Genomic DNA, 15,149 nt, shown 5'->3' on the forward strand with positions numbered 1-15,149 from the left:
CCACAGCCCTGCTGTATATATCCATTTCCAATATTGTAAACAGTAAACCAGAAAACTGAATCCATAGTGGAAGTAAATGGAAATGGTCACGACATCAACACAGATAGTTTCCTTGTAAGGCACTCTCTGCTCAGCAATCAAAAGACTGCAGGATGCCCTTAACATTCACCCCTGATATGGAATAGCACTCTTGATTTTGTTCTAGGGAAGGGACAGGCAATGGGCAATCTGGGAGCTCAGTCTGGCCTACAGAGGATTCTCAGTTTGATCCTAAGATCATTCTGGATCCCGAGGACCTCTTTTTACCTTTACCTCTGTTGCTCTTTTTCACAGTGAAAAGGGCTCTATTAGTTAGGGTCAAAGTAGATGTGAGTTTTCTCTATATTGTCTGCCAGTGGTTTTCCAGCATTTCAGAAAGGAGTCTTTTCTTCAGCCCTACCTGGAGATGCCAGAGATTGAACCTGGGACCTTTTGCATGCAAATTAACTCCTCTAGCTACTGAGCTATGGCTCTTCCTTCCTCTAAAATAAGTAAGATTCTAGTCCTCATTGTTCTGAAAAAAGGGCTGATTTAAATAGGAACGTTGGAAGTCACCTTATACTGAGCCAGTCCATTGGTCCATCTAGCTCAGAACTGCCTAACACTGACTGGCAGTGGCTGTCCAGGGTTTTCAGACAAGAGTCTTCTCCAGCCCTACTAGGGATTGAGCCTGGGACCATTTGCATGCAAAGCATCTCCTCTGCCACTGAGCTACAGTTCTTTCCCAAAGCACTTTCTAAGAATGACTCTGACATATTTAAAAATTGTAACCAACAGGGCTACAAATCTGCATTAAAAAAATCAGATAATCCCTGATGTTTCTTTGATATTATCAAGGGTATGCCCATCTTATATACTCAGAGGCTTGGATAAAATGTCAGAATGTGTGGCTACACCCCCTGAGTCCAAATATGGCCTGCATTAACCCCAAATGGTTAACCACCCATGGCTATACGATGCAGATGTTTGCACCCAGCTGTTTTTTTAGGTGCCTAAGGTTAGAGACGGCTCACTTCCATGAAATCCGTCTCTTTGCCCAATGAACTGCCGTTAGGGATTAAGGGGTTCTTCTTTCAAATATCATCTCTTTGAATTGGAATCACCTTTAGGCGCACTTTTTTAAATGTGCAGAAAAAGATGATTAAATAACAAGAAGAGTGGGACAAAAGCAAGCAAAGAAAAAATGAAATCTACAAACATAAGACCAGCCTGGATAGATCAAAGCAAAACTTCATATTTCCCAGTATTCTGTCCCCAGCTAGTTGCCCCCAGAAAGCCCACAAGCAGGGCTTGAAAGCCACAACCCTCCCCTGTTGTTTATCCCCAGCATATTGTATCCAGAGGTAAACTGTCTCTGTACATGGAGGTTCTCTGTAGCTGATAGCCCTTGGTAGAACTCTCTTCCTAATAATTAATGGATTACCTCCTTGAGGTTTTGAATTACGTATGGATTAAGGCACAGATGGCATAAGGATTAAGGCATGGATGGAGAACCTGTGGCCCTCCAGATGTTGTTGGATGATGGGAGTTACAGTCCAACAGTTTCTGGAGGGCCACAGGTTCTCCACCCATGGACCAAGGGAAAGGTATTAATTTGGAAATAATAAGCAATCCCACATAATCCCATATAAAAATCACCCCCACCCCACCCGCGTTGACTTTCCCAATGCCTCTTCTGGAGTAATTTCAAATGGGCCTTGAACAATTAGGCTACCATCTCATCTCACACACAAAGGTGTAGCTCCTGGGCAGTGCCAATGATGTCTTACCATGATGGCAAGCAACAAAAACTCCTTGTATCTCATCTTATGGCACACACTATCACTAGTACTGAGCCTGCAAAAACAGAATTCAGATGGGAACCAAATCTGATAAAGATTAGTATGGAACATAGGATGTTGTCTTATACTGAGTCAGTTCATGGGCCCATCTGGCTTAGTATTATCTACACTGACTAACAGCAGCTTACAAGGGTTTCAGACATGGGACATTTTTAGTCCTACTTGGAGATGCCAGGGATTGATCCTAGGACCTCCTGTAGGCAAAGCAGATGCTCCACAACTCAGCTACGGCTGATTCCCCCCCTCTCGTGAAGAGACCCCTTCAGTTAGTTATCTGTTGTTATGGCAGCACACAAGTGCTACATGGCAAAGACTAGCAGCAGCCAGTCTGAACTCTGTTAGGCTGGTTCTACTTCCACTGTTGGAGGCAGTATGCTTATGAATTCCAGGAAACCACAGGAAACTACAGGAAGGGTGCATGCGGTTGCACTCAGGTCCTGCTTGGGGGCTTCCCATAACAAGCATCTGGTTGGCCACTGTGAGAACAGGATGCTGGACTAGATGGGCCACTGGCCTGATCCAGCAGGCTCTTACTTAGGTTCTTGTCTCAGAATCCACTCTTGATCCCAGGTTCTGAAATATTTGAAGAACTTCAAATAAATTTTCTGTGCTCACCAAAAATATTTGCAGGTCATAAACAAGTGGTTCCATTTCTTACTCCAGGTGAGCAAAGCCTATCCCTGCTCCAGTCTTTGTGTTGTCTGTCACTTGATAGGGTTGCCAGGTTGAGGGCCTGAGACTGATCCTGTATCTTTAAGAGAAGAAAAAGTCAGCCAAGTGCAGGTGTTCTTGCAACACTGTAATGGGAAAAACCACAAGGTGGAGTTCTCCCTTCCCCCTGCACAACTTTTAAAGATACAGAAGACCTCTTGGAGGCTGGGCAGGGGGAAGGGAGAACTCCACCTTGTGGTTTGTCTCATTATAGTGTTGCAAGAACACCTGCACTTGGCGGACTTTCTCTTCTCCTAAAGATACAGGATCAGTCTCAGGCCATGAACCTGGCAACCCTATCACTTGATGATCTTTGCAGTTACATCAGTGTTGCCTTGTACATGCAAATGGATCATTACAGATATAACATGACAAAGAGAAATTTCTGATCACCCCAAACACAATGTGTTTCAGTGGAGCCAGTTGACTCAGAGACCTGCTAGTTGAATGTCAAGCATAGAGGAACCCATAAGATATAAATGTGTGTGTGAACAACTGCTCTGAGACTAATCAGGTTAGATTACTATGTGCAAACCTCCCCTTTGCAGAATCAAGTACTCTGCCTGAGTGATAGAATGCACACAATCCAGCCTTTTAAAGATAATACAAATAGTATGGTGATAGGCCCCAAAGGAAGGCTATCCCCCATCCATCATGCGTGAGCCAGAAACTGCTTTATTGCCATTGAACTGGGACTACCTGCAAGTTTATTCTGCATGTGCGTGTGTGTGCACGCACCCACCTCTATTTTGTCTCTTACTTTCAGTGAAGCAATGTGGGTGAGGAGGTGGAGGAGGAGAGGGAAGTGGGTGCAAAACTATTCAAGCTGGCACATACTGACAGTGCAGTGATGGAGGTGGTTGTGAGAAGAGAGAATTAACAAGCTTACACTAGTGTTGTTTTACTACCCTCTAAATATGTCAAGTACATGGCAACAAGCTAACGTAATTTTAAGGTATTGTAAAAAAGAAAAATGTCACGCTTAAGCCACTGCAGGCAATCTATTGACCACACCTAACAGGTACATGTTTTAGGGATGACAGCACATCCTCTAATGTTTAGAAAGGGGACCTGAAGCATACTGGAGACTTCCAGGGTCTGAATGCAGTTTTTCCATTCTTATCAATGGAGTATAGCATTATGTCTCAATTATGTTGCAAGTGAAACAGCAGAGATCATTGAGTTTGTTACTTAAGGGTTAATTCTGTTAGTGCTAAAATAAACTAGCCAAGAGAAGGACAGGTGTAGGTGCTGCTTAGCAATGGGGTAGAGGGACATGATCTTCAGTTAGGTAGCAAGTGCTCTGATTGGCTGTGTAATTCTGAGGGAGTTTTCTTTGTATTGTGTGGTTGTAGTCTCCCTGCTATGTACAAGAACTGACCTTAGAAAGACAACATCTCCCTTTCTGCTCCAAACTGTACACTGTTTCTTTCCAGTTTGCTCAGTAAAGGGTTATCAGGATTTTTCTCTTGAGACTCCATCTGCATTATTTAAGTGACTTTGATAACAAATTCCGCCTATATTATATATACCAACCAGTTTCCAGTGCATTTCTGGGCCCAATTTAAAGTGCTAGTTTTAAAGTCCTACATGGGATTGGGCCCGAGCTATCTGATGGACAATTGTACCCATACTATCCTACCTGCACCCCGAGATCTCAATTGGAGGTCCTCGGTGTGTCCACCTCCTGTCTCTGTGAGGTAGGCAACCACAAGAGAGAGGGCCTTTTCTGCAGTGGCAACATACCTTTGGAACTCCATCCCAGTAGAGTTGTTGTGGGAGGCTACGAAGCAGGCTTTTTGGATTGCCTTAAAGACTCATTTGTTTCAATTGGACTCCCCGAGTCATTTTTTGCCCCATTCACTGGATAGAGGCTGGGATATTATTGTTATTGGAATTCTGTGGTTTTTTTTAAAAAAAAATGTGAATCTGGTTTATTCTTGATTTTAGTAATATTGATTTTTTTTCTATACTTGTAGTTTTTATGTTGAAAACCACTTTGGATAAGTTTTTCCTGGGAACACGGCATATAAATATTTTAAAATAAATATTGTCCAAGTACAGTTCCTTATGCACATTTTTCAGAGTAACTTGTTTTTAAATGTATGCTTTTTATTGGTGTTTTAAAATGAACATTTTTATGCTGTCTTGTAGACTACTTAGAGGTCTTCTGTTCTACTATGGTGCATGTAAATCTTGTAAAATAAATAAATAAATAGCAAAACCAGCAAACCCTAAGTACAAGACAGAAGTATTAGCACAGTGTGTGTGTGTGTGTGTGCGTGCATGCGCACATGTAATTCCAAGGTTTGCAAAAATGCACACGAAAAAGGGAGAAAACCCTAAGGGTGGGGGACACCTGAAACAGACCAATGAGGGCTGAGCGTACTCAGTGAGCACTGGATGCTAGCTGACTGTTGGGAGGAGGGAGTGAAGAATTGAGAGGGGGGAAAGGGAGATGGAATGGAGTATCCTGAAAAAGGGTGTATGTGCCTGTTGGGAATACTGAATAGAAGCACTCCACACTGCACTGTTTTGTTACAAGCCCCACTAATAGGAACACTAATAGGAATACAGTACTAATTCCAAATTTGGTATTCTTAGTCCTATCATTACAGCAGTAAAATGGACCCACTTGCAGACAAGGGGAGGTGTTGAATTCTTGGGGTGTGGAGCTGCCCAGATATATCAGAAAAAATAGTTTGTAGATTTCTTTTTAAAAAGGGAAAAAATAGCTGGACAAGGACTGAGCATGCTACTTGCCTTGAATAGGTTAATGAATGTTGAAGCCAGTTGTGTGTAGGGATGGGGTGGGGGTGGGAGAGGAGATAGAAATTTGTTCAGTTCTCATTTTAATATGAAACTACCAAATCTGTACTTCCCAAACCAATACACAAACCAGAACGCAGCTATCCTTTGTAATTTGTCCTTTTCTGAATTTTGTATGTGCATACATACATGTTACTCCACCACTGAGAGAGCTGCACTAGTTGATGATTTGCTATCGGGCCAGGTTCAAAGTACTTGTGTTAATTCACAAAGCCCTAACCAACTTGGGCCCAAAGTACCTTAAGGAATGCCTGATCCCCTATGCTTCCTCATCAATCATTGAGATCCTCTGATGGGGCACTTTTGGTGGTCCCCCACATTCCTGAGGTCTGGTTGGCCTTCACTAGGGACCAAGCTGTGGACCCCTAAGGGATCCATGGATGGGCTTCAGGGGGTCCATGAACACACACAAAAATCAATTTCCAATAGAATAAAATGTATTGTATTTGTTTATTTATTGGGGGTCTGTAGCTTTCATCAGATTCTCAAAGGGGTCCATGACACAAAAAAGGTTAAGAACCCCTGGTCTAAATGAACATAATTTATTTCTATCACATTGGTATATGAAAATGTCAAAACTTCACAAAAATAGGTCTATGGCTGATAGCTGATAGAATATACAATATAGATCAAATAATGTTATGTGGCTTAACAACATTGTAGTGCAAACACAGTGTGTAATATGTTCTGAAATCTCTGACTATGCTGTTGTTGCATTGAAATGTTGCAAAGCCACATAAGATTATTGTGTGTGTTGGAATTGCTTTTTAAGATGTTTTTAAAGCTTTTTTTAAAAAAAATATTTTTAAAGATGTTTTGTTTTAATATGTTTGGTTGGTCAGGGATTACATCCTCTAGGTTTGGATTACATCCTCTAGGTTGGACCAGCAACACCAGAACAGACTCTTGGGCCAGGGTAACCATATCTGTGAAGGGTGTTTTGGTTACCACCAGCAACAAATTCTTTCAGAGCCATTTTTGCTTCTAAAATTTCTGCTTTGCTAAAGGCCTCTCAGTCTACGAAATGGAAGGAGACAGCAAGTGATTCACTGGAGGCTGAGGAAATTTCTCTCCCCGGCAAGGTCTGCGATGCAATGCTTTTGATAAGGCAGAAGAGAGTCAAGGCACATAGGAAAGATTATCTGATCTGAGCTAATGCCAGCATCCCAACACACAGTCAATTAAAGGCAGGCCATCAGAGTCTCTGACATTGTTATTGTTTTATCTGGCTAGCCAAACACCAGTACAATTACTTGCTAGGATACAGTGGGAAATGGATGGGTCTGTTTCCTGAATGTTCTATTTCTGGAGGGAATTAGCACTGATAAAAAGTGGGGAAAGACTAGAGGCAATAAGATTTCATCACTGTGTTGTTTATAAAATTATATCTAGTATCTAAAAGCTTTGCTTAACGCAGACACCCATCAACTTCATTAGAGTGTTTGCGGAGGAGAGCTTCCCCTAATGGGGTTTAGCAGAGAAGAGTTCTGATATCCAAGCCTCAGATAATTTAGTTTTATGAATCTTGATCGAGAGATATGGTGACCACAATGAACATTTTTAAGCCAGCAGGCTAGGAACAAAAGGAAAACCAGCTTTGTAAAATGATAAAATTTGTGCAAGCACACACACTTTACATCAAGGTTTAGGGGAGGAGTGGGGAATCTTTTTCAGCCTGAGGGCCACATTTCTTTGTGGGGAACCACGTGCCAGTGGTGGGCAGAGCCAAAGGCTACATCAAAGCAAGCAAGGGATGTTATTACAGTTCAAGAACACATTCCAGTAAGAGAAAGCACTCAAGGAGACTGCAGAGCAGTGCTGGTGTCAGATGTTTCTTGGGGAGAAGGCATAGCCAAGGAGAGGCCCAAGGGCCTAACAGAGAGGCCTCATTTGGCCCCTGAGCCTGAGGTGCCCTACTCCTGGATTGGCAATAGCCAACATGGTACCCCCTCAGGTGTTAGACTATCATTCCAAGTAGCCCCGTTCATGGCTAACGGTCAGGGATTATGAGAGTTGTACCCCAACGACAGCTGGAGGACACTGCATGTTAATGCACTCCATGTGTGAGCTGGGGAAAAGTAAAGCAGTGTTAAAATCTAGGCAAACTTTTCTGCAGCAGAAATGTTCACAACTCAAGTCCCCCCCCATACAGTCTGCAACGCATGTGACTTGGGTTTTAGTCTTACCTGTAATGCCTGAAATATCAAGGCGTGGTGGGATGGTGGTGCTCACTTGACCTCCTGGCAGCTGAGCCGCTGCTGCTTACCAGGAGGGAAGTAGCAAGGAGGCTGGCCCAGTGCAAACGGACCAGCAGAGCTAATCCAGTGGTCCTGGCAGTGTGTTTGCACTGCACCAATCTCCTTGCCACATCACCCCTCTCCCTCCCAGTAAGCAGCAGCAACTCAGCTGTTGGGAGGTGGAGTAAGCCCTGCTGCCCCACCATGCTATCTACTGCTATCTGAATGCATACTTGGATATGTTTTGTCAGTTATGTCACTTTTTTGTGGACAGCTTTTGTGCAAAAAGAAACATGATTGTCTTCATCAACATACTATGTAGCATAGCCATTTTTATATGTTAAAACAGTCCATGGCCCAAGAGTTTTATAACCTGTCCACAGCTATCTATCAGTAAATAATAGCATTAAATGTTCAGGTGACAACACTGACCTAAGAGAAACAAAATGTGGTTTCAATTGCATAAAGTACAATAGAGCTGAATTTTTGTTGCTTTTGCATTTTATCTCACCTTGCAGCTTTGTCTTATTTATAGTGGCTTATCTGCCCTTCTCCCCACCCTCCAACTGCTAGAGAAAATTAGCTACAAGAGATAACAACAAGAAGAGATAACAGCTGGCCAACAACTCCTTCCCCTTACTCCTTTAAGGAGCTTCTCTGTTCAGAGTGAACTGGACAGAGCTCCCTTTATCGTGGAAGCACAGAATAGCAAGGGAACATCAATGCGTTGCCTACAGGGCAAGTCATGGAGGGAACTCTTTAGTCCTATGTACAGGCAGAACTGAGCTGCTTACCATGTGTGACATGGCTCTGTCAGAAAGAGACATTAGATATGGGGCTAGAGTACACCAGTAGTGGTGGATTATTTTATTTTATTTAGGGAAAACGCGGCTGCCATCTTTGTTAAGGGCAATGGTAAAAGACAGCAGACAGGTAGGTGGGGGCAGGGGGGGGTCGCATGCGTGCGCGCACACATACACGCTGGGGCCCAGGGCAAGCAGATGCCCAAGGGCCCCGGCATTCCTGGAGCCAGCCCTGTGTAGAGACCTAGTGAAGGGTGGAAGAGCACTGCTCCCAGACTAGCTCTTGGCTCCCTCGCTATATAGCAAACCATGCAAAGGACACAGCAGCAAAGTTGCCAACATGTCTGCAGGTAGCATCCCACAATTTCCAAAACCCATTATGGCCAAGGAAAGCAGTAGCCATTCCTGTACTTAACATTTGCTTTCTAGTAAGTAGCCTGGAAGTAGAGTTGCTACTAAATTTAGGAATAGGAAGCCGCCTTATACTGAGTTAGACCATTGCTCCATCTAGCTCAGTATTAGACACACTGACTGGCACTGGCCTCTCAGGATTTCAGAGAAGGGTCTCTCCTAGTCTTACCTGGAGATGCCAGGGATTGAATCTGGGACCTTCTTGCATGCAAAGCAGATGCTCTGCCACTGAACTATGGGCCTTCTGCTCAAGAGCATTCTCAACTCCCTCTTATACGAGAGAAGGTTAATCTAATGCAAAATTTTGCATCACAATCTGGAGGTTCTTGCTTGGGTGAAACATCTGAGCAATTCCAGGGAACCCCTTTGATGAGACTAGCAACATTTCTCATCAAGGCTGCACACATTGCTTCCCAGGCAGAGGTGAGAGCAAGGTAGCTCATTCCTTCTTGCCAGGACCACTTTGCCATGGAAGTTGTGGCAACATTTACTGCTCTCAAAGTAAGTTTAGAGGATGGGAAGTAGCTTATCTGGATGCAACTTCAAAGAAAGCAAGTGGGACAGATGGCAAGGTTCACTGGTAGCACAACTGTATGGTGCAGGAAGGAGAAAATGTGAGTTTACAGATAGTATGGATTGCTGGTTTTCATTCTGTACAGTCTGGAGGTGGGGAACTTCAGCCCTGGGGGCCAAATGTGGCCCTCCAGCTCCTTGGAACTATCCCTAGACCCCACCCCCTCTCCCCAGGCCACTCCCCTCACTGGCTTTGCTTCACATCCGAAGTGTTTTTGCCTGGCTAGATAATGCTTCCTGCTTGTCTGGGTGGAGGACAGAGAGGTGTGCATGATGACGTGTAGAAACTAGAAACTAGCCAATGTAAAAAAAGAAGAAGTAAAAATTGCATTTGCTGCTCTGCCCACTTTTGCCCTGCCCACCACTGGCATGTGGCCCTTGGAATTTCCCCAGAAGGGAATTTGGCCCTCAGGCTGAAAAAGGCTCCCCACTCATGTCGAAGAGGAAGACACATGGTGAAGAGACAGAGGTTTACTGGGCTGGGAGTTGGAGTACAGTAAAATAAAATACAATTTCCATACAACTGTCAGACTATCAACCACTTGGAAGAAACAGCTGAATCACTTCACTGCTATGGCAACTGAAAGTGACATTTGCTGCTAATTGGATCTTGACGACACGGAGTACGTCTGTCGAGCAACTGGCCAAAGGAATGCATACAGGTACCCAGAAACAGGGCTGAAGGCAGGTTCAGGCGGTGGTTGTTTTCAGAGAGCTGGAGATGCTGAGATGGAGAGATTATTGCCTGTAAGATGCACACTCACCTCACCACCATCTCTGTTCACATTTCTGTCCTGCCGAGAAGACCTGTAGAACCTGTTTGACATGAGTGGGGCCTGGGAACACCACATATCCCACAGGAAATGATAGCCCAATTGTCCTGCCTTCAACTCTCTTAAAAGCAATGCTCCCAATCCTACAATAGTAAATTATGCTAGGTGTTTGATGCAGGGAACTGGAAGTTTAGCATCAGATCCAAACTCCTTTCTGGGACGGTTGGGGAAACTTCAACTGGTCCAAAAGGCAGTAGGTAGGTTATGGACCAGGATTCCACTGAGAACACATATAACCCCAGTGTTCAAACAGCTGCTTTGGTGGCCAGTTTGTTTCAGGGCCCAATTCAAGGTTAGGCCCCAAATATCTGAAAAACCGCCTCTTTCCCTCAAGACCCTCTCAGATGTTAAGTTCAGCAGAGGGGGCCCTCTTGATATTTCCACTGCCCTCAGGGGCTTGGGAGGTGGCAGCCCAGAAAAGGGCATTCTCCGTGGCAGCCCCTAAGCTGTGGAATTCCCTCCACTCAGGGGTGCACACAGCATCTTCATTATGCAGTTTCCATCATATACTGCAGACGTACCTCTTTAACCTGGCCTTTGACACCTGAAATATCTATTTGTAGGACCCACCCTATTCTTGCAACTGCAATTTGTTTTACAGCTTTTGGTGAAGGATGGGTAATAATAGTAACAATAAGAATTGTATTTTATTGAGGTATTATGTTCTATTGATGTATTGTTATGTTCATTTTCTTTTGTAAGCCACCTTGAGGGCCTTTTGGCCAGAAGGCGGGGTATAAATGTAATAAATAAATAAATAAATAACAACTACCACCACCACCTCAGTGAAGGGTTCAATCCTTGGCAGGGCTGGGAAAAACTCCTGCTTAAAACCCTGGAGACTCACTGCCATTCAGTGTGGATGAGCCTTCCTCAGCTTTGCCGCCCTGGGCGCCTACTGGGAGAAACGGCAGGATATAAATCTAATAAATAAAATAAACAAACTTGGTGTCTGTCAGATGTTGTTGGACTACATCTCCCATCAATCCTGACCATTGGCCATGTTGGCTGCAGGGAGTTGGAGTCCAACAACTTCTGGAGGGCGCCAGATTATGGAAGGCTGGTATCGACAGTACTGAGCTAGATGGGCTAATGGTCTGATTGGTATAAGCAGTGGGCTTTTTTTGGGGGGGGGGAGTAAAAAATGAGCTGCCGGACCAGTACTCATACCTAGATAAAAGCGCTGTGAGTGCCAGCATGAAAGGGTTACCATGGGCACCAAAAAAAGAGGTCCTAGTATTCTGTACCAGTGAGTCTCATCACAAAAAAAGCAATGGGTATAAGGAACTTCCTATGTTCCCATGACTACAGATGTAGAAAGAAAGACACAGATAGATGAAAACCAGGCTGCATTTTGCTAACCTCACTCTTTCCCTAAAAAGGGCATTTCTCCAAAATGGGAGAAAGTGAGGTGGGGATTTTCTGCATTTCTGCCTAGTTTGGGGACTGAGCTGCTGAGGGAACAGTGAGCGTTGCTGGACTGGTGCAATGCAAGAAGAAAAGAGTATGTGAAGACAGCTGAGCATTTGGATGAGATAAGAGAACTCATTAGCTGGATGCCCTTTGTGAGGATTCTCAGGGCTATAAGCTCTTTGCACTTTCTCAGGCTCAAGACCAAGAAGCTTTCAGAGTGAGTCGTGCATTTTTGGAGAGCTTTAAAACTAAAATAACATAACCAGGGAAAGGGGACAAGTGACATCATTAACAGAGCTGAGGATTCCTGATAAACATAGGAGATTTGAACATGATCCCAGGGTGGAAAAATTCCAAGCTTGTCAAAACTTTGGTGCTAAAAGGAAATCAGTGCTTGAGACGTTCAAGAAAGGAGTTTCAAATGAACCCAGTGAAACGACAGGAAATCAATAACCCTGTGATGTACCTTTAACTTATTGCCATGTCTTATGTGCTTAGCATCAGTGGTCTTGATTTTATTGGCTGGGTAGATGATTTCACGGCCAGCGGTTTCCTCCACCTTGATCCTTTTCCCTCGTTGCTTGCATCTGAAAAAAAAATTAAAAGAAAGAAGCCGAAACAGCAAATCAGACAATTCTGGTACCAGATCCAAGACTTGGTCATTTTCCTGGTGCAGCATGTGGTCCTCCAGATGTTGTGGATTCCAACTCCCATCAGTACCAGAAAGCATAGCCAACGCTCAAGGATAGTAGGAAGCAGGGTCCAACAACATCTGGAGGCCGACAGGTTAGGCAACCCTGGATTAAAGGACTTCAGAACAGCCTGGTTGCTGAATCAGGCCAAAGGCCCATCTAGGTCAGCTTTCTGTTCTCAAGTGGCCAACCACATACCTATGAGAAGGCCACAGGCAGGACCTGAGTACAACAATGATGTTCCCACTTCCAGCAGCTGCTATACAGAAGCATTACTGCCTCCGACAGTGGAGGTAGAATATGATCATTATGGCTAGTAGCTTACATATTTCATATGTACTGCTTGGTGACAGGCAGCTGAAATATACATCTTTATCTATATGTATTTCCCACCCTTCCTCCTGAAGGAGCCCAGGGCTGCAAACAAAGCAATTTAACAACAACAAAAAGCATCCTAAAAACAATTAAAAACCTTCTAAAAACAGTTATAGTTAAAACATTCTAAAAAAACAGCTACAGATAAAAATATTCTAAAACAATTCCAAATAAAAACATTCTTCTGTTCAGTGATACCTGGGTTGCCAGCAACAGGCTCCTTCAGCCATCAAATGCCTGGATAAACAGGAATGTTTTCAAATGCCTCCTAAAAGTCAATAAAGTTGAGGCAGACACACCTTACTGGGGAAAAGCATTCCACAGATGGGGAGCCACCACTGAAAAGGCCCTGTTGAGCAGCCCCCAACGGCAGCCTCACCTGCTGATCGTAGGATCCAAGATGGCTGAAACTGTGGAAGGCAATCTTTTAGGTACTTGGGTTCCAAGCCATTTAGGACTTTATATGTTAATACTAACACTTTGAATTGGGCCCAGTACCTCACTGGCAGCCAGTGCAGTGTTTTTAGGACTGGTGACACATGGTCCTATCAGGCTGATCCAGTTACCAATCTAGCAGCTGCATTCTGCAGTAGTTGCAGCCTCTGGAGCATCTTCAAGGGCAGCCCCACATACAGCACATTACAGTAGTCCAGACAGGAAGTAACCAGAGCATGGACAACTGAGGCCCAGTCCAAGAACGGCCATAGCTGGTGAATCAGCCTCAGCTGGGCATAAGCACTCCTTGCCACAGAAGTCTCTCTCTCTCTCTCTCTCTCTCACACGCACACACACACACACACACACACACGGAAGAGTCAGGATGTGCAAACGGAATGCTCTTTCAGGCTGCTTCTGATCTCCTTGGAACTCTGTGCAAAAGGGGAATGGTGTCACTGTTGGGTGGCCCCTTGACCAAATGGGAACCAGCCAGGATTGGCGTCATCAGGCACCTGCCAAGGCCCACATCGCAGCAGGGAGCACACTCTCAGCACCCAGAGTGCCCCTGGCCTGGCTCGTCCCCTTGCTGTCTCTGCCTGGCCACCTGCCCCCTCTGAGCATGTGAGCACTGATAAGAGGAGGGAAAGGAGGAGCAACCTCCACTTGCCTTAAACTACTCTGGATGTTTCTGTGGGTTAGGTCAAGAGGGAGGATCACACAGGAAGTTTCCACATACCGATTCAGACCATTGGTCCACCTAGCTCAGTATTATCTATGCTGACTGGCAGTGGCTCTCCAGGGCTTCAGGCAGAGGTCTCTCCTGGCCCTACCTGGAGATGTTTGGGATTGAACCTGGGACCTTCCACATGTAAAGCAAATGCTCTCCTACTGAGCTGTGGCTCTTGAGAGGTGGCAAGCAAACTGGCATTGATGACAGTGACAAGGAGGAAATAGGCCCAAGCAGTCACTGGATTGGGACCTTCTTAAAAATACCCCCCCATATTCAATTATGAGAAAGACTAATTAATATAGCCATTTGATGGCACCCAAATCTGCCCTTGAACAACACAATGGGGTAGCTGATTATTTTAACAATATAGGGAAATATGAACTGCTCATAAACTTTAGAGTCCTGATATATACTATTTTGCTACATTACAAATGTCTTTTCATTTCAGGAAAGCCTGTCATAGCTCATTCATAAAGCATCTGCTTTGCATGCGCAAAGTCCAAGGTTCAATTCCTGGCATCTCCAAGTAAAGCTGGTAATGTCCCACGTCTGAGAGCCGCTGCCAGCCAGTGTAGACAGCACTGAACAAGATGGACCAATGGTCTGACTTGGCATAAGGCAGCTTCCTTTGTTCCTATGATCACCTGGTTGCCATCTGTCAGACACAAATATCATTTAAAGGTGTAAAGGAGACAGAACTCTCTGCACACAGATTGAACAATGACAGAAAATCAGGTCATTACAAAATAAAAAATGGGCGCAGAGGGGGAGCGGAAATTAAATAGCAACAGGAAATAGGGGAAGGGGTGTTTTCCCATGAGGGTTTCCTTCAGCTTCTGAAAGGAAAGATAAGATTGCTTTGGAGGTCAAGTGGAGGTTTGTTGTTGTTATGTGCCTTCAAGTCGATTACAACTTATAGCAACCCTACGAATCAGCAACTTCCAAGAGCATCTGTCATGGACCACCCTGTTCAGATCTTGTAAGTTCAGGTCTGTGGCTTCCTTTATGGAATCAACCCATCTCTTGTTTGGCCTTCCTCTTCTTCTACTCCCTTCTGTTTTTCCCAGCATTATGGTCTTTTCTAGTGAATCATGTCTTTGCATAATATGTCCAAGGTATGATAACCTCAGTTTCATCATTTTAGTTTCTAGTGATAGTTCTGGTTTAATTTGTTCTAACACCCAATTATTTGTCTTTTTCACAGTCCATGGTATCTGCAAAGCT

The 15,149-nt window shown here is 44.4% G+C and overlaps 1 protein-coding gene across 3 annotated transcripts in view; it reads right to left on the minus strand.

Annotated features, from left to right (window-relative positions):
- The window catches only part of LOC133371179 (vascular endothelial growth factor receptor kdr-like), a 344,491-nt gene that overhangs the window by 121,269 nt on the left and 208,073 nt on the right, over positions 1–15,149 (minus strand). For all 3 annotated transcript variants that reach the window (XM_061598328.1, XM_061598327.1, XM_061598329.1), the window contains exon 11: positions 12,157–12,277. In XM_061598328.1, the coding sequence (XP_061454312.1) occupies positions 12,157–12,277 (121 nt within the window). The remainder of the gene's footprint in view (positions 1–12,156; positions 12,278–15,149) is intronic.

This window comes from Rhineura floridana, chromosome 16 (assembly GCF_030035675.1).
Source record: "Rhineura floridana isolate rRhiFlo1 chromosome 16, rRhiFlo1.hap2, whole genome shotgun sequence".
Classification (NCBI taxonomy): Eukaryota; Metazoa; Chordata; class Lepidosauria; order Squamata; family Rhineuridae; genus Rhineura; species Rhineura floridana.